The sequence below is a fragment of the Rhipicephalus microplus genome, chromosome 5, assembly GCF_043290135.1.
Source record: "Rhipicephalus microplus isolate Deutch F79 chromosome 5, USDA_Rmic, whole genome shotgun sequence".
Lineage (NCBI taxonomy): Eukaryota > Metazoa > Arthropoda > Arachnida > Ixodida > Ixodidae > Rhipicephalus > Rhipicephalus microplus.
The window spans coordinates 96,102,915-96,127,063 of record NC_134704.1 but is presented as its reverse complement, the minus strand read 5'-3'; the positions used below and the strand labels follow the sequence as shown (position 1 = coordinate 96,127,063).

Sequence of the window (24,149 nt, the reverse complement as noted above, 5' to 3'; positions counted from 1 at the left end):
GGCCGGTAGCTTCGCCTTCTTAGCCGAGAGAGGTTGCTTGCTACTTGCAAGAGAAGTGCTTGCATGGCCACCAACATTTGCTTAGCCTGTGCTTCATTTTTATGTATTAATTTTTGTTCATGATAAAAGCAACGTCACTGTTATGGCCTTTCTATTTGCATGTTGACTTTCATATCGTAGTATACACTGGACTCTGGTATTTCATTGGTCATAGCATGTTATACGACTGAGTGATACACGTTCTGTAGAGGGCTACGCTCCAGTGCGGACGGCATCCCCCTTTGACGAACTACTGGTGTTTCTCTGGAAACTTACTATGCAGACACGAGACAAGGGAAGAAAGAAAAAAAAACATTGTATCCAGCCACTTGTGCCCGCATCTCCTTTGCGGGCTTGGCCTATGTATTAATAATTGTTTCGCATCATCTCGAACATGTATACAGTGTATATAAAAATGCGGTGAAGAATACAGCAATGCGCTGCATTTAAAAACTGTTGTGTGCCCAGCGATGGCGCCAAAGTCTTCTGCTACCTCAGCTGATTGTTGTCGTCTTTTCGTAGCAACAGGCTTAAAATGGCTGTCGTAGAAGCAAGTTATGCTCTTTCTCTCGCTCGTGGTCAAGGTGTGTGTATTTTCTCTGTTTTATTTTTTATTGAGAAGTTGGGTTTTCTGTGTGTGTGTGTGTGTGTGCTCTTTGTGTTGCATTGCTGGTATTCCTTGCCAACTGAATAGTGTGGCATGTCATAAGGCATTGTATAGAACTAGTGATCAAGGGCATTGCTTCGTTTGGGTATTATATTGGGAAAACTGCTTTCTTGCATTTTTAAGCCATTCTTTGTCTGCATATGGCTGTCGCTTAGTCAGTGTACGTTTTACTATTGATCGTGCCGGGCAAAAGATTTGTGACCATCTTCGCTTGTTTTTGTTTTGTTTTTTACGCCTGCTCATCTTTCACAATTGTGAAAATTTCTTCAAGCCTACCGAGTTATCACAAAATGGTCAAGAGAATAAAGGAAGCCATGTGCTCGTACTTGACGAACTTGTTCTGCAAAACACTCATTACGAGACTACCGAGAAGCCCTCATTTGGCTGGAAGGCAATTGTTGGAATCATTTGTTTCTAAGAACTGTGCCCCTGTTGAATTTATTCTTGTTTTTCTCAGTTTTTGCTACTGTTATTTAACATAGCATTGTACTTTGACTCCGGAGAGTGTATGAATGTCTTTGTGCAATGTTTGTCCGAGGCTTAACAGTTTAGCAATGGGATTGCTGCTGCTTCCACTCGTTTTGTGTAAATACAACCTGTGTTCCTTTGGAAGTTGGGAAAGATGTCTAGCTACCTCAGGTCGTCGACCAGCCAGTACTGAAAACGTCCACACGTCGGGCCTGTACATGCTCGCCGACATTTAAAGGTCTCGAGAATTGATGTGCATGTGTTTTGTGGTGTTTAGCACTTCGACATGTAGTGTCGATTTCTTACTTGCGATATATTTTTTTTTTTTATAGCAAGCCATTCTTCTTTCGCACTACTCCTTTGTTCCCGCTGAATACGTACATAAACACTCAAGTCCGGGGGTTTCTTCTTGATAGTTTGCAAATATTGGCTGAAACAGACTTTCTGAAACAAGCAAGCAGGCTAAAATACAAAAAAAAAAACTTTGTAATTGTGGTAACTGTGCAGACATGTAAGCATGCAAGCTGCCAGAAAACATGCAGATGTGATTTAATTAGCATTATCTTCAGTGACATGTTGTAATTGGCTGTTCAGGGACTATTATATAGAGTTAAAGAGCTGCCTCATTCTGTTACAATTAATCATCAGCTCGCCAAAAACATTTGAATAGTCTTTGCTGTTCTTGTGGCATCTCTGCGTACGCTTGTGTGAAAAGTTGTTTGCTGTGGCTAATGCTCACGAGTGCTTTTTGGGAAGCCCGCTTATTGAAACACCAGCATCTTGCGATTTTATATTGTGATCTCTTATTGCATGTTTTTTGCTTTTGGGGGCATATGTAGAGACGGTGTTATATTGTTAATTTACAAGGCTACTTTTGCTTAATTTGGTACTTGTTGTGAGGAATTGTGGTGTGACATATCATTGAGCAGTGATCTTTTTATCAGTTATTTGTTTGGTTTTGCTGTTTACTTGGCAAAGTGAACGAGTGTGGCACTGTAGAGCTGCTTTAAGATGTCTGGACATTTTATGTGACTCAGCATCTTTTACACTTGTTCTTACCGTGCATCGTTTATTCTTGCTTTTATTTGCTAAAGTCGTTCAAGAGTACTCTATGGGTCGTCCTTGTGAAGACAGGTTGTTTTAGAAAAAAGTGCTACTATAAATGTACCAGTTTTAGAATATGCTCAGTGTAACATAGTGTCACCTTGAAAATAAAGCATCAAAGTAAAACATGAGTGTGTCTTTGTGTACGGCATGCTGTTTTGTTAGCAGGAACCCTGGACTTGTCGTAGTACCCTGGAGAGAAAATAGGAAGGGCAGTGTTATGTGGGGCCATTCATTTATTGCTTACTCTGACATGGTAAATGTCAGGCAGTTCGGTATGCACACATCAATTTAGTTTACAGTTAACCACATATTTATATTTAATTTAATTTGACCTCCTAAATAGCCTCGATTTTATTAGCTGTGTTTTAGCTCTTGTGCTCGCTAATATTCCTATCATGAACGCATGCAGCTCGGGAGTCAGGACATGGAAGTACAAGGTACCTGGCGTTAGCACAGAATTAAAACGCAAATTGGTGGCTATCGAAAGCTCATGCTTTTTTTTTTTCTATTTGGGGGAAACAGTTCCAAATCCAGTGTACGTTGATTGTAGCCAAGAAGCTCGCAGCATCTCCAACGCCGTGCTCGTGTTGCTTGAATCAAACAAGGAGATAAAATGCTGAACACGTCGCTCTTTTATTGTGAAGACTGCGGAATTCGCTGAGCCGCGATGGTAACAGCATCGCAACGAAATCGTGAAGGTGAGTGAGGTTAGATGTGTCATCAGGCTGCATCCACTACCCTTTCACCATTTCGCCTTAAACAAAAATTTCCTTTTAATTGACCGGAGCAGGCGCGACTTGCACAAAGAAACTGCAGGTCGCAAGAAATAGCCTCCTATATTAAAACCAGAACTGATGTTTTTTGGCTATGAGCAGTGGATGTTTTGATGTAGTCCGGATACCGACTTGCATAGTAGTGCTGGCTCTGGCTACGACTCAGATTCTTGTCCATGTGAGTTCTGTTGGCGTCGGCTGCGAATGCGAGTAGTAAGGTTGAAATAGTAAATGAAGCAGAAACAAATACTACAAAATTGACGTTTCACGCGTCCCTGTCTAGCGTTTACGTGTAGTAATACATAAATATAACGCGTGTGCAATGTTAGCGTGTCGTCGGCTACTTGCTCTTCGTTCTCAAAGCAAGCTCTTGTCGGCGTGCGCACCGAATCAATGTGAGTTCATTACTTAAAGGTGAATAATCGATTGTTGTGCAAGATTTAGACAGGAAAGTCAACACAAACTGTTTGCGCTGCCAACGAGGGCAGTTGCTGCGAAGGAGCGTTCTAGCATCTTCCACTCTCTTCCCCACAGGTGAAAGTTACAGCACGACCCAAGCTCTTCAGAAATCGCAATCGTAAGTTATGCAGCCCTTTAAAGTTGCAGTTAATATTCTGTTTGAGAAATGAGGCATATGCCAAGCGACAGTTTTTGTAGAAATAGTACTACACATGCTTTTTAAACAGCGTAGCCACTACTACAGCGGCAGAAAACATCGCCTTTCTGCTCCCTCGCGCTACGTTTTCTGGTGCCGCGCTTCAGAGTTGTTAGCTTATACCTAATTCGCTTAATTTTTCTTCTTGAATCAAAAGTCGTGTTGTTGCTTATGTTCATGCATACGGGATGGTCACATCACCGAAGGCTTGACGTTTACTCGAGAACCTACGGTATTCACACTACTAGCCACGTACACGCTTTGTCCTGAGCGTTTGGAGAATTATTGTCCTTTTGTGTACAAGAACATCGCGCTTAATCCGGTGATGGTAACGTTTGTGCAGAAAGGAGAGGATCGTGCTCACTGACGATGGCTCTACTATTGTCTGCTGGCATCCGGAACAGGAGTTTCCCTACGAACATACGAAGGTAGTTAGCCTCAGAAACGCTGTAGTCGTAACGATACTTACGAGTCTGTTTTTCTTGTTGCAGCCGCTGCCAAATATCAGGCCCAAACTGGATGAGGTATGTGTCGGCACGCCGCTTTTGCCACTTGCCCTCGGCTGGCTTTGTGAGACTTGTGTTTGTGTGCATCTCAAACGAAATTTCTCACTGCGCGCAGGACTAATCAAGCTGATACATACGTCATGGTATGACAATTATAAATCGTGTCACTGATCGACATGGCGAAGTTGGGTCATGAGCAGTAGTTATTGATAATCAATGCCATTGATCGACATTGTGTGATTGACATTTCGTTGCCCTTATCCAAAACCGTTTTTAAAAAAAGAAATAATTGCTACAGAAGCAACCTTAGTACTTTTGCATATTCAAAGAAGTGACGTAGCATAGAAAGGACGAAAATTGCCACCAACTCTGTATCCTTTTCTGTTTTGTTTTTCATGTTGCCACTGAAACACCGATTTTATTATCTCATTGGTCTGAGGCAGGATTTAGGATTTTCTTGCAGGGCGTGCGACTGACCGAATTCACAGCTTGCCGCAGTGGCTTGCTAATACGTGCCATACAATATGCATGCCATAGAGCAGTTGGGAGGTCAAGGAATCGGGGGCCATTTGGGTGTAATTCATTGATTCAGTAAGGACTCATTATGATGGTGCTGAAAACTTTATTTTGGTTCAGAGAAGATGCAGGGGAGCCCCCACGCCACCCAGCTTGTCCCACGTAATTTTGTTGTGAACTTCTGTCGCATACATGTGTCATCCTGTGTACAAAGCACTGCAACGAATTATAAACATCCTCACTGTTCGTGCTGCTAAGCTCAAGGATGTGAGTTCGGCTGTTGTCCACAGTGGCTGCACGTTTGTGGGGGTGAAAACATGTAATAATAATGCCATTCTTGTTAATCTGCACCGATTGCATGAATAGCAGCCGCCTTGTAGGGTTTGTAGCATTATCATCATTCTTCACCGCCAGCAACGTGTGCCACCATTGGTCTGCTCCTCTTCAGTGGCTTATGGCTTGGGTTATTGGGTGTGAGGACGTACCGTGGTGCCACCATGCAGAGGCCTCCCTGTGACGTACGTGGTTGGATTGCTCCACTGCCATATTGCGCGCAGCCGCTTTCGCGTCTACTCTTTAAATTAATATATTCTTGTACTTCACTCAACGAAATCAGTAAAATACTGCTGCAGCTTCTTCCCAGACCGTACGAAGTGCTAAATAACTGCCCTGGAAAAGTTTTATGCTTTTCATAATGCCTGACTGCCGGCGTCGTCAGCTATGACCGCCTGAATGAAAACCACGGGGGCCAAGCGCCACTAGCCAGTATCAGTGCCTCTAGCCAGTATTTTTTACTGGCACAGAGACCATTAAGGTGCTGTGATTTTCCTCACCCTTTATGGGTTGCTATTGCTACTGCGGCTTCCCTAACCTGCTTTATGGTGTGCTGAGTGTTGTTGTCATCATAAGACTGCCCTTGATGTGGCAATGTTCTTGTGATTTGCCAAATTCAATCGAGCACCTACAGTATCCACACAACTAGCCACGTAAATGCTTTGACCTGAGCCTCTGTAAGCGGTGGCAACTCATTCCGTGTTGAATTGAAGTATCAAATGGGTATTAACGGTGAAGAAACTTACCTTTGCTGCAAAAAATGCGCGCAACCACACTGCGTTGTTCATTGTAAATTTGCGTCTAAAGAGGGGCCACGGTTGACATGACAAGCTTGTGCAAATTACATTTTTGTTTAGCACGCATAGCCCTACAAAGCACAGCGTAAGTGGATTCCACGCTTTGCGGGAAGCAACGCAGCATTATTACAGCCACAGGCAGCCGCAACCTTTCTGTTATCATTGGGCGCAAATGGGAGAATCATGCACGCGCGTGCCTCATTCAGAACTGTAACTTTACTCTGCGGCACAATCCTAATATTTATTTCGCAAAATTTGTATGGTTGTCACACGTTGCACATTTGATCGCCATTAAGCCACACATGGGTTCAATTTATGAACGATTGGCTCAGTTGCAAAGCTTCTATAGAGGGATAAATTATGATTCAAAAATGTGATCACCCAGCCATATATATATATGTAATTTTGCACCCTTGAATGTGCATGCTGCGAGGTTTAGCGTACTGTGGTATAAATGGCAATTTCGTTTTTCAGTAAAATTGCCAATGCCCAGTTTTTTTTTACAACTTCATTGATAAGCTGTGTTATATTTCACAAAGCTTTTAGAAGAGGAATCAGTTTTCAAAGCTGACGGCGTTTTCGCCTGTAGATCAAAACAACATTGAGAGGAAGTGACTGTGGCTATGGGCCCATTCTTTAGACGTTCTCTATAAGCAAGGAATGAAAGGTGTGAGCTGAAGTCGTGGACGGCAGGGGCGTTGGCAGAATTATTTTTTCGGACGGGGCACCACCTTGATTAGAGTTGGACCCGGGCAGGCAGAGGTAGTACACCATTATTTTGTGCTCATATACCATGTTGTTTGGGGGGGGGGCATGGGCTTGCTGTGCGAGCCCCTTAATACGCCACTGGGGGATGGAAACCTGTGTGGACTGGTACACACACGAGGATGGAAATAAACGAGGAGGATTGTGGTGGCGCAGACTGCGATAAAGGTTACTTTGGCGAGAGAAGTAAGCTTTAGCAATGACTGGAGGGACAGATGTATGATGTAAGGAAAAAAGTTTCGTCGAATGCACTGGCTGAACATGTAAAAGCAACTGGCGACAAAATGGACCGAAGTAGGGTGAAATCAGCGAAAATAAAGGGCAAAAAATTTTGACTACTGGGCTATCTTGACTCTCTGACAATTCAGACAACAGCACACATTTTTATTGCAATAGCAAAAACTTCCCCCACGTGTACGCTCTTACGTCCTATTTTAAAATATACATAATCGGACCGTTCGCACATTCATTTTTCGTTGGGAACGAGGCTCCTGTGCAAAAACTGAAACCTGCTTTTATGTGAAGATTCATGGTCTGTGCTCATTTTTACCCCTTGGGTGCGAAATAACAACCACAACAATAAAGAGAGAGAGAGGTGACAGTGGCCCTTCCAGCAGCCGCGACAGTGGCATCGCGTACGTAGCACACTGTGGCACGCCACCGGTAACGTTTACTGCAACTTTCCGTATTGTGTAGCCTGCAGAATTCCGCACAGGTGAAGTTGGAGCAATACAATACTGTTTAAAAATGAAAACACCGCGAAGTCGCGGTTAAAAACAATGCATCCAACCGCCGTTTCCTTCGCCAGAGCGAGGCAAGATTACGTTACCCAACCCTGCAGGTCACAGCTATTGCAGCGCTCGCGCCCAATATAGAAAATGTGACATAAGTCTCAGATGGACTGGATGGCACAGCCACTGCCAGGTTTGCATTTCACCAAATAAAATATGGCAACTGCAGCTCATTTGCCATAACATGAGTGTATGCACTGGGTGCATCAGGCTGTGCGTTTGACATGAAACTGGAATGCCACTTAAAATAGAAAAAAAAAGGGATCCTGCAACACTTTTTGAGCATGGTTGGAAAATGCTGCCAAACGGCAGTCAAGGCTCCCGAGAACAGGTGAGCCGAATATTAGAGCAGAGCGCACAGCCAGGAATTCAAAATAAATTCTTAGAGTCGGATAAAAATCACTCTTCAGAGTCGTTGTATCAGCCATTGGCTGATTCGAGCGTGGGGTGCTCGGTCGATACTGGGGTCGACCGAGCACACCACGGTCGAATCCTAGTGTAATGGTACCTAGTGTAATGGTAGGACGCCAACACTTCTCCACAGGTGCACACTCAATCGCACTAAAAAACGGCGCCTTAGAAGAAAAAAAATGAAAAAAAAAGGTGCTCAAGATCACAAGGCACACACAACGTATTTTCTCCTTTGATGCCACCTTTCCGTACTGTGCTCCCAGCGCTCTCGTCAATGCAAGAGAGGAGAGAACGCAATGTAGCGTGCGACAAATTTTTGTAACTCCGCTCGTACTGGATGGATTCTGAAAATTTTTGCACTGAAGTCATGAGGCAATAAGTCCCTTTAGTGAATTCATTCCGTGGCTTCTTGTAAAAGTGTTGCAAGGCCCCTTTAGGGAGGCTTCACATGTGGCAGGCGTTCAGTTTTGATGAGATTCTCTTCACCACTGTGGTCACTTGTGATAATGGCTCATTACCCATTTACTGAATGAGGCTCCTTCTACCTTGTATTTGAGTCGATTATCCCATTTGTTCTTCAGGCAAACTCTGCACTGAAGCTGCAGTACCGATTGGAGGAGGCCCAGACGATTTACAGGAACGATCGATTGGAGATTGAAGCTCTAACAAAAATGACTTACACCTCCAAGCACAGATGGTACCCGAAGTAAGTGAAGTGCCTGCACTTATTGCTTGTGTGTTATCACGGAGCGGGAATAGTGTAATGGTTCTATTCATCACCATTCTTTCTTGCGCTTTGTTACTGGTGTCAGTGCAATGCTCCTGCTGTGATGAAACCCCAGTTGGCTAGTTGTGAGTGGTGGAGGAATCAAATCAACCAAAAGAAATCTTTGCTCACCTAAGTTTTCATACACTGTGAATGCCTCACATGGTGGGAAAACCTGAGTGCTACTGTGGAAGAAAGCAATGTCCAAATGCTTACATGCTCATTGTGTGTCCCTAAAGTTCTGACTAAAAGTTCACATTAGACCACCCACACTTCCTACTTTTTGCTCCATTTTAGACTACCCAGTCACAACTTACTCAGTATTAAAGAAAGGAATATTGAAGTTCATGCTTTGCTGTACTGCAAAGCCCAGGATTGCACCATGGTCATTGTGTTTTGAACGTGTCTCTGGTCTCACTGTTAGAGGCAACACAGGAGTGCATGGTTGCCATGTTTTATGTAGCATCATCATGTCATCATTCACTTCATTGGCTTTCCTGTACAGGAGTCTGGTCCCCCTCCCCACCAATTCCCCCTCATGAAAGTTTCACAGTTCGTACAAAGATATGTGTACCAATGCATGTATATGTGCTAAGAAACACAAACTGAATTTCGGTGAAGTAAGATTATGGCTGTGCCCCTGGCTTCATTGAATGCAATGGCTGCATTATGTGCTATAAGACAGCTGACAAAGCACTAGTTAGATATCATTTCTTGAAGTAAGTGTGGAGATTGTAAGCTATGATATTCAGTTGTTGCTGCACTTTGTGACGTCTTGCATAGATTTAGACCAAAAGGCATTCTGTTACTAGGAGACAAAAATAATAGTGAGGCATAGATCTCAGTCTTGGATGCATGCAGGGATGTTCCGTACTACGCCGAAGAATTACCATTCAGGGACACGAAATTTTTCTATTTCAGGGATTTTTCCCTGCAAACTTTCACAAAATTCTCAGCTAAGTTCCCTTCACAACAGTACTAATTTCTGCCCCCATCAATGCACACACATACTCTAATTACACATGTCTCACGTACTGGCAACTTCTGAAATTATGACTAGCCCCTCTACTGCCGTGCAACAAAGCACGACTTTATTTTTTCATATACTGTAGTACACTGCACATTGTGGGCTTCAAGTCTAGAAATCGCTCCATGTAAATATCAGAAACAAATCTCAAGGGCTATGCTTGCGTTGTACATGTGCCAGAACTGATTATGGCACATCAAGGTCACTGTGGCTGCTAATTATCGGTCAGCATAGGAGAATTGAACCATTCCTAAAATTCTCTGCAATATCATGAAGATTCCCTTTTCCCTTTTGGTTCAAAATGACAGGCGAGAATTCCCCCCAAAAGGGAAAATTCCCTGCACGGAACATCACTGGATGCATGCTAACGACAAATGGCTTGAAAAGGTATGTTGCTAAGGCTTAATGCGAGTGCCCTCGTCAAGCAGTGGAGACAGGTCAAGTGGCAACAGAGGATGATGTGTACAGCCATGCGCCTAATGCTTACAGTGCTCCCATGCACTGTGACATATTGTTACCACCTGTGTCAGGGTTGCTGCTCGGAGTGTGGCTGCTACACGCTCAAAGAGCGTGTGTTAGGGGCTAGTTGTTAAAACATTGTTAAAACTCAAACTGTACTTGGAGCAAGACTCCAGAGTACAATTAGACAGGGCGAATGCAGGACAACGGGATGAATGATACGTGCTGCCACATTCTAGCAGTGGTCAAGACTGCACAAAGGTAGTACATAATTTTGAGTACAAAGTAGTACGTAACACTGAAGATAGCAACAGGCCATGCAGCTCGGCAGTTTAAAAGGCCCATAAACCACATCCGATAATTTTTAATGTTTCAAGTAAAGGCGCATCTAGTTCAGAGCGTCGTCACAATGAAGAATGCCGAATGCAACAGCGCTACGAGCCGTGGGCGTATCGTGATTTCCAAAAAAAGATTCCTTCTCCTCTCCTGGACGTTTGCTTATCCTCAGCATAGGTTGTGACCTTAACATTCTCGTCTGCTTATGTCATTCACAAATTAAAGCTGCTCATCTGATGGCCAGCATGTGTGCTCGCTGCTTTCCGTCCTTGCACATCGAGAGGAGAAGTGAGTCTGCAAATGAAGCATAGCGAAGGAAAGAGCGAAACGAGCGAGAGCCCCTTTGGATCTTCAAACGTGTGTAATTCTGCAATTATGGCACAGTTCCAAGAAATTCTTCTAACTTGCTTGTTGCAGACTCGCCCACAACTACAACATCACAACTAAATTTCAACCTCTCGGTAATTTGGGAGTGCTTGAAGCTATCTCACAGCACCTACAATGCTCTCAGTTCAGCAATAGTTATATCACGAATTTTGCCACCTGTGGAAGATGAGGTGGTGCACTTCAGTGGCGTGACTTTTTTGTCTATTTTCGTTAATGTCATTTTTTTTCATAATGCCTGCTTGTTAAGAATGGTTTTCGGGTGCTATTGGCGCTTATGCACTCGGTGTTCCTTGTTTCTACTACTGTCTTTATGGCAGCAATGCACACTATATATTCATAAGAGCTTGTGTTCGGCGGAAGGGAGGCAGACACGCTACAAAGGCAGAAAAGACAGAAGTGGTGAGCTCTGGGAATAGAGCACGGCAAAATGTTAGGTGCTGTGCGTTGCATCGGAAGGCATGCTGAATGCATTGCAGGACATGTGCATCAGTTTTTTGGTCTTCGTCGGTAAAACCAACAGTGGGTAACTGCTTGGCCGTTGCCTCGATCGGACCTGTCGAGTTTGGCGTGGTACTGACCAGAGGCAGGTATTGCTTTAAGTACACCTGCAAAAAAAAGTTTTACGCAGAGATCAACTCATGTAATACCGTCATTAAGGTGGCAACAGTTTCCAAAACACAATTACGGAATCATCAAGTGGCTTCTAATACGTAGTAACTTTTTTGTGCTTTTCTTTCTCTTTATTTTTCTTCCTAGTCAACCAAAGAGCTAGGTTTGGTGAATTCAAATTTCTATGTGTTTTTTCTGTTTGCAGCAACAAAAAGAAGTATGCAGATCCTAATCCGCCAATCGAACGGGAAGGGCTGTGAATTTCCTGATCATTCAGGCCAATCCCAAAGCATCACAGGTGAGTTACGACAATTTCAAATCTCAATAGGCATGCTATTTGGTATGGCCACAATATTGCCACATGCTAGTGGCAGTAAAGGCTGAGAAGGAAAAAGTTGGTGGCTGCTGGGGCTGAAAGTAAACTGCCGTTCGCTACGCCTCGACCCCTTTGTCGTTTCCTTTCGCGACAATATAGTGTACTGACTTGAGGAAGGAGTTGTGCAGCGACTTGTATCTGCTTCTACATACTTGCGTACTAACTTGTGTCCAATTCTGTACCAAAGTTGACGAGTTTCACTTATTTTTAGGAGCTTCGCTCCTAAAAATGTCCATTGACGCCGTCCTTGCCATATCTTCCCACTGCACCGAGACACTGGTGTTACATAAACTTTGCTGACAGCGTTCATTGCATGCATATGGTTTAAATATAGACTGTACTCTGCCCGTTCATCTGTCCGTCCCGTGTATACGTTCGACCGTGCATCTGTTCGTCACTTAGTAAATTCCAAAGTGTGTTTGGTGAATGCCTGTGTCCGTTGAGACGAGGTAGGTCAGAATGGAGTGCGGCGCGCATGTCTTCCTTCTTGCATGATTCGACGTGCTAGGCACAGTGATGCCACTCAAAAGAAGCACGAGCCCTGTAGAACCTGGCGCGAGGCGCCACCGATGTGACCAGCATTTGTTGGTGCACCTTAGCATTTTCATAGCACAGTCGTAATCATTTAATAAACATTTCATAATCGTCCAAGGAGCTTCACTGCATCATCAGCATTCACTTCATGGATCGGCTACCAGCTTTTGATATTTTAATCAGTAGGTCTGCACGGGACCTGGCCATTTAGTCTAATTTTTCTGGTGAGTCCGAAATGCCCCGTAATATCTGCTTAACCGCGCCATTGCAAAAACGGGCACTATTCTTTTAATATTCACTGCATTCGTTAATTCATGCACTCATTGGTATTGCCCACCTTCACTGTCTCCGTAAAGCACTTAATCTTAGAGTGGACTTCGTCAGGCTTCGATTTTTACAGAGTTGAATGCTGGGGTCACAGCAGTGTTGTGGCTAGGACTTTTCTTGAAGTCCAAAGTTGTTGCTAGGCACTGTTGTCTTTCATAAGGGGGGGGGGGGATAATTGTTTCCCAACCTTCTGTAATGACAGAGCCTTCAATTCAGGGTCATAGTGATGCATTCAGTGTTTGATGTTAGCATGGAATGGCTCTCAAAAAGGGTTAACTTGTATTGGCGGGCACAATGAAACAATACTGTATAAAGGACCTTCTTTTTATCCTTGAGAAATGCGTAAAGTGTGAATGTAACACTAATCAGATGAACATCTACAGATTTCCTGACATAATTGGTTTGCACGATTCAAGATTATATACACACAGATCCAGTACATAGTATTCAAGTAATCTAACTGTCTCTTTAGTTGATTCTGATATGTTTTTTGATGTTGGAATATTGTCTTTCTTCCCTTTGTTGTTTCTATATTCAAATGATGGGTACCTCTCTGAGCACTGTAGCTTTTGCATATATTTATGTTCATCCTTGATGGTTTGTTGAAGCATTTTTCTGCTTTTCAGCATCTGCATTGTTCTTTTCAGTGCCTTTCTTGCAATTTGCACATTTCTCACTTCACTTATGGCTCATTTATTAGCGGTCATAAAGCAGTCGGGGTAGAGTGAGAAGTGGCGGTAGTAGACCCGGCAGAACAAGGAATTCTGTTTGCTAATTGGAGGACCGAACTTACGTTACGTTGTTTTTTAGCAACGACCCTGATACTTCTTTCACTTACAAATATATAATACTATGTAGTACCTCCCTTTCCCTGTACTTGCATGCACGAATCTACAGCTAGGTGAAAGCCTCGCTGCTTTCAAGATACGTACACAGCCCAGTTCTTCTTGCTGTGCGTATGCATGCTTGCGTTTTCTGTTTGGTTCTAATGACACATCGGTGACAAATGCAGATCAGATGTGTTCCCGACTGTGATAGTTGCTTTGCTGTGGTCCTTGAAATTTATTGTGTTCATTTGGGCAATAAGTTTTTCTTCCTGCCTCCATCTGGCCTGTTACTCTGTCCTAAGTCTATGTGTGCGCCTATCCATTTATTCCTGCCAAACTAATGCTAAGCCTAAATATTGGTGCAAGCTGCAATACTGCACGACGCCCATGTTTACTGAAGTCTGTGCCCAGTTTTACTCGGTGCGCAATGTTCAACCGCTGAAACGCCGTGCTTGTACTGCGTGGTGACTGACACTTAGGTAACTACTAATAAAGAGCATTGGGTGAGCAATGGAAGGCCATGTGTCATTAACATGCATTACAAATACTCTCAACCACATCAGTTTACCATAACAAATCAATTTAATTTCTACGGCATCATCTTGTGACCTACAACAGCCGCCCGTGTGCGATTCAACGGGCAATGACTCATAAGCAGCCACTGCTCGGTGGTGAAATGTCCATTGTCTTTCTCATATAACGAGCATTCTTTTTTCGCACATGCCTGCTTGTCTGTGAAGTTGACTTCAAAGACAGGTTTATGATCTGCAGTAGTGTATATTCGAAATAACATGAGCACAATGCTGTGCGGCCTTGGGCTCTATGCCTCTGTGTGACACTCATTTCTGATTTCACACAGTCATGCCTTGTTTTTTGGGAACTTTTGCCATCTTAACAAGGGTGTTAGTGTCAATCTGACCTTCTGTTCTGTGACATCTTTCTGTGTCAACGTCTTACTAACATTTTTCTTTGATGTCTCCGTTTCAGATGCACGGATGCTCCATTTGTATGATTGTATAGTCAAACATAGGTTTAGTTTGCAGACAATTCAAGTTATTAATAAAGCAACAGTCAAATCATACATGTTTAGCTCTCTGTCTTGTACTGCTTGTAGCTTTGATGTTCCTGTGCTCCACAGATGTGCACTCAGCGAGCGCTGCACACATTCCTCTAAAAACTGTAACGTAAGCCCATTCCTCGTTCCTTCTCTATTTAGAAACGAGTTCCCGTTGCAAGTTCCTTAAATGCAAAAGGATCTCGTTACTGTTACATTTTGAAATTGGTATGTGTCATTACATTAACATTGAATTTGAACCCTGCCGCTGGGGTCTAGTGGCAAAGGTACTCGACTGCTGATCCGTAGATCGCGGGGTCGAATTCAGACTGCGGCGGCTGCATTTTCAATGGAGGCGAAAATGCTGTAGGCCCGTGTGCTCAAATATTAGTGCACGTTAAAGAACCCCAGGTGGTTGAAATTTCCGGAGTCCTCCACTACGGCGTCTGTCATAATCATATGGTGGTTTTGGGACGTTAAACCCCTGTATCAGTTAATGCTACATTTGAATTTTCAATAAAGATATATAGTGTCGAATACTCATGAGACAAAATAAAGTGAGAAATTTAAAGCTTACATCCACCTACATATATATATACCAATTGGACATCCCTGCCAGCAGGTTACAGTGCATACAAGGAATTTAAATAAATGGGTGAATTTTTAAAGACCACCGGCCCTACTGCAACTTCTGAGCTCACCGAATAAAAGTGCAATGATGTTTATTCAAACAGAGAAGTCGCAACGAGGTCGCAACGGAAAATGGGGGCGTATGGCAAGCCTGGCGAAGGCGGCACAGGTTCTCACGCAATCAGAGCACGAGTTTTTCGTTCTCTTCCAAAGACACATACGCGTTACTGCGTATGCTCCACTACAATGCCCCCCCCCCAAGGAGTAGCCATCCTGGCGACTCAGGGAGTAGGCACAATGAGGGGGTTGTAGTAGGGCTTGAGACGGTCGACGTGCACGGTCTCGCGTCCTCGACAGCGCAAATCTGGCGATTGTGTTAGGGGCTCGATGATGTAATTCACCAGCGAGGTCGCGCTAATGACACAGTATAGACCATGGTACCGGGCCAGAAGCTTAGAAGAAAGGCCAGGAACGTGCGGGGGAACCCAAAGCCACACAAGGGAGCCAGTACGAAACGTAGGAGCTATGTTATGAACGTCGTCATGTCGGGTTTTTTGTAGAGCTTGAGCTTCATTTGTCAGAGACCGAGCCAACTGACGGCAGTCTTCAGCGTATCTGGCGACTTCCGAAAGCGGGGAGCACTCAGATGCATCATGGCGGTACGGGAGTATAGTGTCTAGTGGGTGGGAAGGTTCGCGGCCATACAGCAGAAAGAACGGGGAAAAACCGGTAGTCGCTTGCGTCGCGGTGTTGTAAGCGAAGGTAACAAAAGGTAACACAGCGTCCCAGTAAGTGTGGTCGGATGAGGTGTACATCCTCAGCATGTCGCCAAGTGTGCGGTTGAACCATTCAGTGAGACCATTCGTCTGTGGATGGCATGCAGTAGATTTCCGGTGGATGATGTTGCACTCAGCAAGAATAGTTTGGATGACCTCGACAAAAACACTCTACCCCTATCACTGAGTTAATCCCGTGGAGCCCCATGGCGGAGAAGGAAGCTGCGCAGAATGAAGAGTGCAACTTCATGGGCGGTCGCTGCCGGTAGAGCTACATTCTCAGCGTAGCGTGTCAGATGATCGACGCCGGCAATAATCTACCGGTTTCCAGAACCACTATATGGAAGGGGGCTATAGAGGTCGATAGCCCCCCGCAGGGGCGCCTGCGCAAGTAGGCGTTTGGTGTGTTGCGACACCACGGACCCGAGCTAACGGGGGAGTTTTGACTCCCTCCCACGCCTAGCCGTGCGTGGCTTTGCCGTGTCCGGGGAAAAGGGGATCCTGGGGGTTGAGCCGACGCTGGGTGATTGGACCGTTAAGGCCCCCCGGCAGAGGCAACACACCCCTTTGGCCCCGGCTTCACGTAGACGGCACCCCTGGGCCGACCCACCCAGAGGAAATCGGCAGTCGCCTTTTCCTATCTCTCTCTCCCTACATCTTAGTCTTTATTTCTTACAATTTATCTGTCCTGTCTTCTACTCTCTTTCGTTTACTTCCAAACTTCCTGGCGGCTAGGGTTAACCCTGTGCAAATAGCCTACCTTGGTCTAGGCGCATTGGGTTATAGTGGTGTTGTACGGCTGGCGTCTGCAGGTTTCAGCATCCGCAAACTTGTAGAGTCCCCTCGTTGGGCTCCGTGATGGGTGGCCGCCAACGCTGCTGAACAAAAATAAGACAGGCATGCATAGAGCATTCCCCCTACTGTCTGATCGTACCGGCTTAAAGCGGGTATGCACCGATGATATAAATTTTTGCAACCAGCCAAAAGAAACATATCCTCACTTTCATGTTATCCACTGTGGAAAAACTGAAAAGAAAAGCAAGCCAGGACCGTCTCTCCTTTCGTAGTTGCTGGATGTCTGACCGAAACTCTTGGCACAGGATACAAGATAACCAAAATGGCTAGGGGAGACCTTCTCCTCGAAATCCGTGACAAAGAACAATTTGAAAAGCTAGACCGTCTTTCAGATTTCGGTGGCATACCAATAACCATAACACCACATAGATCAATGTGCATTTCCGATGGAGGCGGAAATGTTGTAGGCCCGTGTGCTCAGATTTGGGTGCACGTTAAAGAACCCCAGGTGGTCAAAATTTCCGGAGCCCTCCACTACGGCGTCTCTCATAATCATATGGTGGTTTTGGGACGTTAAACCCCACATATCATCAATCAATCCACATAGATCAATGAACACAACTCGCGGAGTGGTATCTGACATGGACTTACTTGACTTGACTGAGACTGAACTTTTGGAGGGGTGGAAGAGCCAAAATGTCACTAATGTACAGAGAATCATCATCAGAAGAGATAATAAGGAAACACCGACAAAACACTTAATACTCACGTTTGCATCCAGTAAACTACCAGAATCTATTCAAACAGGGTACATGAAGACATCTATCAGGCCGTACATACCAAACCCTCGTCGTTGCTTCCAATGCCAGAGGTATGGCCATGGCTCTAAAACCTGTCGTGGTCGCCAAACTTGTACACAATGTGGAGTCCTAGGCCACGTGTCTGAGAACTGCAAACAACCGCCACACTGTGTAAACTGCGAAGGAAACCATGCCACATATTCACGCTCCTGCACATACTGGAAAAAAAGAAAAAGAAATAATCACGTTGAAGGTGAAGGAGAACATTGAATTTAAGGAAGCATGGCGAAGAGTAGCACCATTCTATGGACCTACATACGCTGATGCGGCGCGTCAGGCGGCACCGCCGCACCAGCCCTCGCCACTCCTTCGGCCCGCGCATACCGAGCTGGTGGTTGTGGCACATGCCCCAAGGCGGCTGTAGCCCAGGCTACACCGCTTACTCCCAAACAGAGACCGGAGACTCCAGAGTCCTCGGGTCTCAAGGCCTCACATCACCAGGCGAGGCCCGAAGTTCGAACTAACAGCCCGCACGTGCGGGCATCCAGTGCCTCCGAGGAGGCAATGCATACGTCGGTACCCTTGGTGCCGAAAGAGCGGCGTGGCTCCTTGGAGCGCGCCAAGAAAACAAAAAAGCAGATAACAGGGCCTGGTGACGGCCCTGTTAAGTGAACTCAAACTCCCTGTCTAAACAGCCACTCGCTTTTCGTACACACAGCACTATTTTACATTCACCATGAACACTCAAATTATACAATGGAACGTCAGGGGCCTTCTCAGAAACCTTGACGACATCCAAGAACTCCTACACGAACACTCACCAAAAGTGCTGTGTGTACATGAAACACACCTTAATTCAAAACACACAAATTTTCTTCGTAAGTATGTTATTTTTCGAAAGGACCGTGTTGATGCCATGACATCATCCGGAGGTGTTGCCATCATAGTGTATCAAGGAATTGCATGCACACACTTACAGTTCCAAACATCCCTTGAGGCAGTGGCTGTTTGAGCGGTTCTTTTTGATAAACTGATCACAATCTGCACTATTTACATTCCTCCTAGCTATCAGCTGCAAAGACGTGATTTACACTCTAATTGATGAACTTCCGAAACCTTATGTTCTCCTTGGAGACTTTAATGCGCATAGCAGGCTATGGGGTGACTCGGTATGATGCGCGAGGTCGACTGATTGAACAGTTCCTTCTCTCGTCGAGCGCGTGTCTCCTAAATCGAAAAGAACCAACCTATTATAATGTCGCCAATAACACCTACTCCTCCATAGACCTAAGCATAGTATCTCCATCTCTTGTGGCTCTACTCCAGTGGAAAGTCGGCAGTAATCTGTACGGAAGTAACCACTTCCCCGTAGTTTTGAGCACAACTACAGTAACTGAGTGTCCACCACATGTTCCCAAGTGGCTCATAAACAGAGCCGACTGGGAACAGTTTTATACCATCGCTCGTCTAGGTTGGAATGACATATGTACTTTGAACATTGATGTTGCTGTCGACTATTTCACAGTATATTTGATTGATGCTGCAACAAAATGCATCCCACAAACAAATGGACACCCTGGAAAACGGCGTGTGCCATTGTGGAACTCTGAATGCCGAAACGCGCGCAAACAGCAAAACAGAGCTTGGAGGTAGCTTCAGAACTCACCGACAGCCGAAAATCTTGACACCTTCAAGAAAATAAATTCTCAAGACAGGAGAATGTGTCGGCAGGCCAGAAGAGAAAGCTGGCAGAAGTTTTTGTCAGGGATCAATTCATACACACAGGAGGCTAAAGTCTGGAACATGGTCGGTAGGATAGCAGGAAAACAAGTACACACACTTCCACTCGTAAACACTCAGGGTGATACCTTGGAAGATCAGGCAAACTTCCTCGGTGCACACTTTGAACGGATATCCAGCTCGTCCCACTATACTGACACTTTTCAAAAATACAGAACAAAAATAGAAAAGCAGAAACTCGAACATAAGTCCACTAGATACGAGGCATATAACCAAGCTTTCAGTCTAGCTGAGCTCCGAACATCTCTAAACTCCTGCAGTACTTCTGCCCCAGGTTCTGACAGTGTGGTTTATGAAATGTTAAAAAACCTACCAGCCGAAACACGAAAAACCTTACTTTGTACAATGCTATCTGGTTTTCAGGCACTATCCCTACCTCCTGGAAAGAGGCTATTATTATTCCCATTTTGAAAGAGGGCAAGGACCCTTCTTTAGCTTAAAGTTATAGGCCTATTGCACTTACAAGCTGCTTGTGCAAAGTCTTCGAAAAAATGATAAACTACCTTTTCGTACATATCCTTGAAACAAATAATTTGCTCGACCCATTTCAGTGCGGGTTTCAAGAAAGTAGATCCACCACAGACCACCTTGTTCGTATCGAGGCACAGATCAGAGACGCCTTCGTCCATAAACAATATTTTCTCTCTGTGTTCCTCGATATCGAAAAGGCTTATGATACAACATGGCGTTTGGGAATTCTAAGAGACCTGTCCCACCTTGGTGTGCGCGGAAGAATGTTTCACATAATCGAAAGTTACCTGTCAAACCGGACATTCCGTGTCCGTGTGGACAGTGTTCTCTCCCAAACATTTGTCCAGGAAACAGGCTTGCCACAAGGTGGTGTACTTAGTTGCACACTTTTTATTATAAAAATGAATTCCTTGCACTTGTCCATCCCCCGCAATATGTTCTATTGTACATATGTTGACGACGTTCAGCTTGGCTTCAAGTCATGCAACTTGGCAATGTGTGAGCGGCAGGTCCAGCTGGGTTTAAACAAGGTCTTCAAATGGGCAGATGAAAACGGATTTCGGCTTAACCCACAAAAAAGCACCTGTGTCTTGTTCTCTCGAAAGAGAGGCATGCACTCGGAACCTGACATTCGACTGAACGGGCAACGTCTGTCTGTCAAAGCCAAGCATAAATTTTTAAGCTTAATCTTGGACAACAAGTTGACCTTGGTACCGCACATCAAGTATTTAAAAAACAAAATGTTTAAAAGCCATGAATGTTATAAAAGTGTTGTCACGTACTACATGGGGTAGTGATAGTCAATGCCTCGTGAATCTGTATCAAAGCCTCATTCGCACCCGCTTAGATTATGGGGCCGTGTGTTTATCAGTCTGCAAATCGAAGTGCTTTGAAGATGCTGGACCCCGTGCACCATTTGGGCATCCGCCTTTCTACGGGTGCTTTTCGCACCAGCCCTGTAGAAAGCCTTTACGTTGAGTCAAATGAATGGTCCCTTCATCTACAGAGAACTTATATGTCCTTTGTATATTTTCTTAAGGTGAAAGCAGACAAGAAGCACCCCTCATACTCTACTATTAATGATCTGTCGAGCTCCATTCTGTTTCAAAACAGGCCTTCGATGAGGCAGCCCTTCTTAGTTCGCCTGAAGGGTCTAGCTGAAGAAACGGGAGTGTCACTTGAACACAGTTTAATGGCTCTTGTAGCATACCCGCCACCGTGGCAGTGGCAGACTATAGACTGCGATGTGTCTTTCCGAGAAGTTACAAAACATGCACCTATTGCCCATATCCGAACATACTTTCTGGAACTTCAACACAAATACACACATCCTGAGTTCTTTACAGATGCCTCCAAGTCTAACTCCTCTGTGTCCTACGCTGCTGTCGGCCCATCCTTTTCGGATGCTGGCCCTCTACATCCACGCACAAGTATCTTCACAGCGGAAGCTTACGCGATACTTGTGGCAGCTAAACACATCAAACAATTACAAATACAAAAAAGCAGTAATTTATACAGACTCCCTCAGTGTGGTAACGGCTCTGTACAGTCTTAAAAAACAAAAAAACCTGGTCCTTGTCTCACTTTACTCCATTTTGTGCACACTCTACACACTCAAATAACATGTTGTAGTGTGCTGGGTGCCAGGGCACCGTGAAATCCAAGGCAACGTGAGGGCGGATCAGCTCGCTGCATCCGTCCACAAAAGCACTGCCCCTACACCCTTATTAATCCCGGCCCTTCATCTTAAGCCGTCTCTCAAACGAACCTCAGGGACTACTGGCAGAGCAAGTGGGATACACACACACAAAACAAACTACACATTATTAAGCCACACCTTGGTCATTGGCTGCCAGTATCAAAATCCCGTCATACAGAGGTAATACTAACGAGACTCAGGATATGACACACATACACGACACACACATATCTTTTGTCCGGTGGCGATCCTCCACTGTGTGACAAATGTGGTGAAGCATTAACAGTCCTTCACATGTTAATTCAGTGCAAACACTTAGAAACTCTAAGAGAACAGCTTTTTCCATTACCCTACCGACAACATATACCTTTACACCCTGCAATGTTCGTTGGTAGAGAACCGCTTTTTAGTCATAAATCATTGTTAGCGTTTTTAAAAGAAATTCATACTTTTCATATCGTACACCCGGGCATTCCTTAGCACGACCTCTTCAGAGAGGTTTTTGCTGCGGTGGCTACACAGGAAAGCACCTGCCTCACGGCCCTTGGACGCAAGGGTATGAACGAGTGAGGTACTTGTGCTAATGCCACACATGTCCACCATCGTTTTTCATTATCACCAACTTTTGTCACCTATTCACACCACACACACCTTTCACGGCATGGTCATGATTTTATTACTTGTATGTTTTTACCCGCCTTACTGCGAGGAATTTTATGTCCCTTATACAGCTGCTAATCACAATCATTGTCCACATTCCTTGTCCCATGAACTGGCGCTCTTTGGCCATCAAATGGCCCTTGCGCCAAAAAACACCATATATCGTCATGTAGCTCCAACGAACACCCATCGGACAACTGTACTGCTGCAGCCTGCTGTGCAAATTGCAAAGGAGACCATCCCGCCTACTCGCGAACGTGTCCATCCTGGAAAAAGGAAAAACAAATTCTTCAACTCAAAGTTAAATTCAATCTTTCTTTTCAAGAGGCGCGCCAGCGCTTCTCCCTCCATAACAAGCACTCTCCTTCTTTTGCAGATGTGACACGCCAGGGCGCCGCGCCACATCTTTCTGCGTCTGCAAATGTCACACAAAATGTGACCGTGGTCGCGGCATCTGCGCCCAAGGCTGGAGTAGCCTGTGCTGCTCCGCCTCCTGCCAAACAGGTTCAGCAGTCTTCAGAGTCTGCCGGAGCCCGGACCACTGCACCTGCAGTTGCGTCCGAAACTTCTGTGAATGTGCCTGCTTATCAGGCACCATCCGCCACCTCGCAGGGGGTGATGGATACACTCCTCCGGTCCCACTCCTCCGCTGCCTCAGACGCTGAAGGATAGGTGCAACTCCTTGGAGCGTTCCCAGAAAGAAAAACGTCGAATTACGGGGCCCAAAAAGCCCTGTAACCTGAAGTGACACTTCCTGTACACACAGCACCACACATCTTTTAAGTGACACATATAATACAGTGGAACGTGACAGGCCTACTGAGGAACCTCTACAATATCCAAGAACTTTTACACAAACATACACCAAAAGTGCTGTGTGTGCAAAAAACACACTTAAAATCAAGACACACTAACTTTCTTCGAAATTACGTTATCTTTCGAAAAGACCGAGTTGATGCTGTCGCCACCTCATGCGGTGGTGTTGCCATAATCGTTAATCAAGGAACAGCCTGTACGCTTTTACCCCTTCGGACATCCCTGGAAGCAGTAGATGTCTGAGCTGTCATCTTCAACAAATTGGTTAGAATTTGCAGTATATACATACCGCCACACCATCAACTGACTAAACCCTAGTTTCAGTCACTGATAGTAAACTTCCAGAACCGTACCTCGTCTTAGGGGACATTAATGCTCATAGTAGCCTATGGGGTGACTCTCGCTGCGATGCGCGAGGTCGCCTGATTGAACAGTTTCTTTTTTCTTCCGGTGTGTGCCTTCTGAATCGGAAAAAGCCAACATATTACAACATCGCTAACAATACGTACTCGGCCATAGACCTCAGCATAACATCCCCATCACTCGTGCTTCTACTTAATTGGGTAGTCATTAATAATCCATACGACAGTGACCATTTTCCTATTGTTATCAGCACATCAATAACAAATATATGTCCTGAACAGGTTTTCAAATGGCTCACCGACAAAGCCGATTGGGAACAGTATCAAAAAATGACTCTCCTAACTTGGACTGACATGAAGGAGTTAAGCGTAGAAGCTGCTGTGAACTACCTGACAGCATTTTTGATTGATGCTGCAACGAAATGTATACCACAAACATGTGGACCGTCAAGCAAACGACGAGTCCCATGGTGGAATAATGAGTGCCGTAACGTGCACAAAAAACAAAAGGCATGGAAGTTGCTTAGAGACTCGCCTACAGCCGAGATTCTTATAGGCTTTAAAAAGATCAAGTCGCAAGGAAGGAGGGTGCGCCGACAGGCGAGAAGAGAAAGTTGGCAGAAATCCTTATCAGGCATTAATTCATACACAGATGAGGCGAGAGTCTGGAACGTGGTTAGTAAGGTAGCACGACGACAAGTACACACACTTCCTCTCGTGCAAACACAAAGGGAGAGCTTGGAAGACCAGGCAAACACTCTTGGAGCGCACTTCCAGCAGGTCTCCAGCTCATCACACTATAGTGAAGCG

The 24,149-nt window shown here is 45.0% G+C and overlaps 1 protein-coding gene across 5 annotated transcripts in view; it reads left to right on the top strand.

The window, feature by feature from the left end:
- Positions 1-3,206: 3,206 nt before the first annotated feature.
- Positions 3,207-24,149, top strand: part of mRpL42 (mitochondrial ribosomal protein L42) — a 220,404-nt gene continuing 199,461 nt past the window's right edge. For 3 of the 5 annotated variants that reach the window (XM_075895796.1, XM_075895797.1, XM_075895799.1), the window contains exons 1-6: positions 3,207-3,449; positions 3,589-3,631; positions 4,053-4,137; positions 4,201-4,233; positions 8,410-8,534; positions 11,618-11,710. In XM_075895796.1, coding sequence (XP_075751911.1) covers positions 3,377-3,449; positions 3,589-3,631; positions 4,053-4,137; positions 4,201-4,233; positions 8,410-8,534; positions 11,618-11,672 — 414 coding nt within the window. In that variant the 5' untranslated portion in view covers positions 3,207-3,376 and the 3' untranslated portion in view covers positions 11,673-11,710. Of the gene's footprint in view, positions 3,450-3,588; positions 3,632-4,052; positions 4,138-4,200; positions 4,234-8,409; positions 8,535-11,617; positions 11,711-14,463; positions 14,558-22,537; positions 23,683-24,149 lie in introns of those variants that run through there. The other 2 variants (XM_075895798.1, XM_037425154.2) reach the window with 2 other exon arrangements.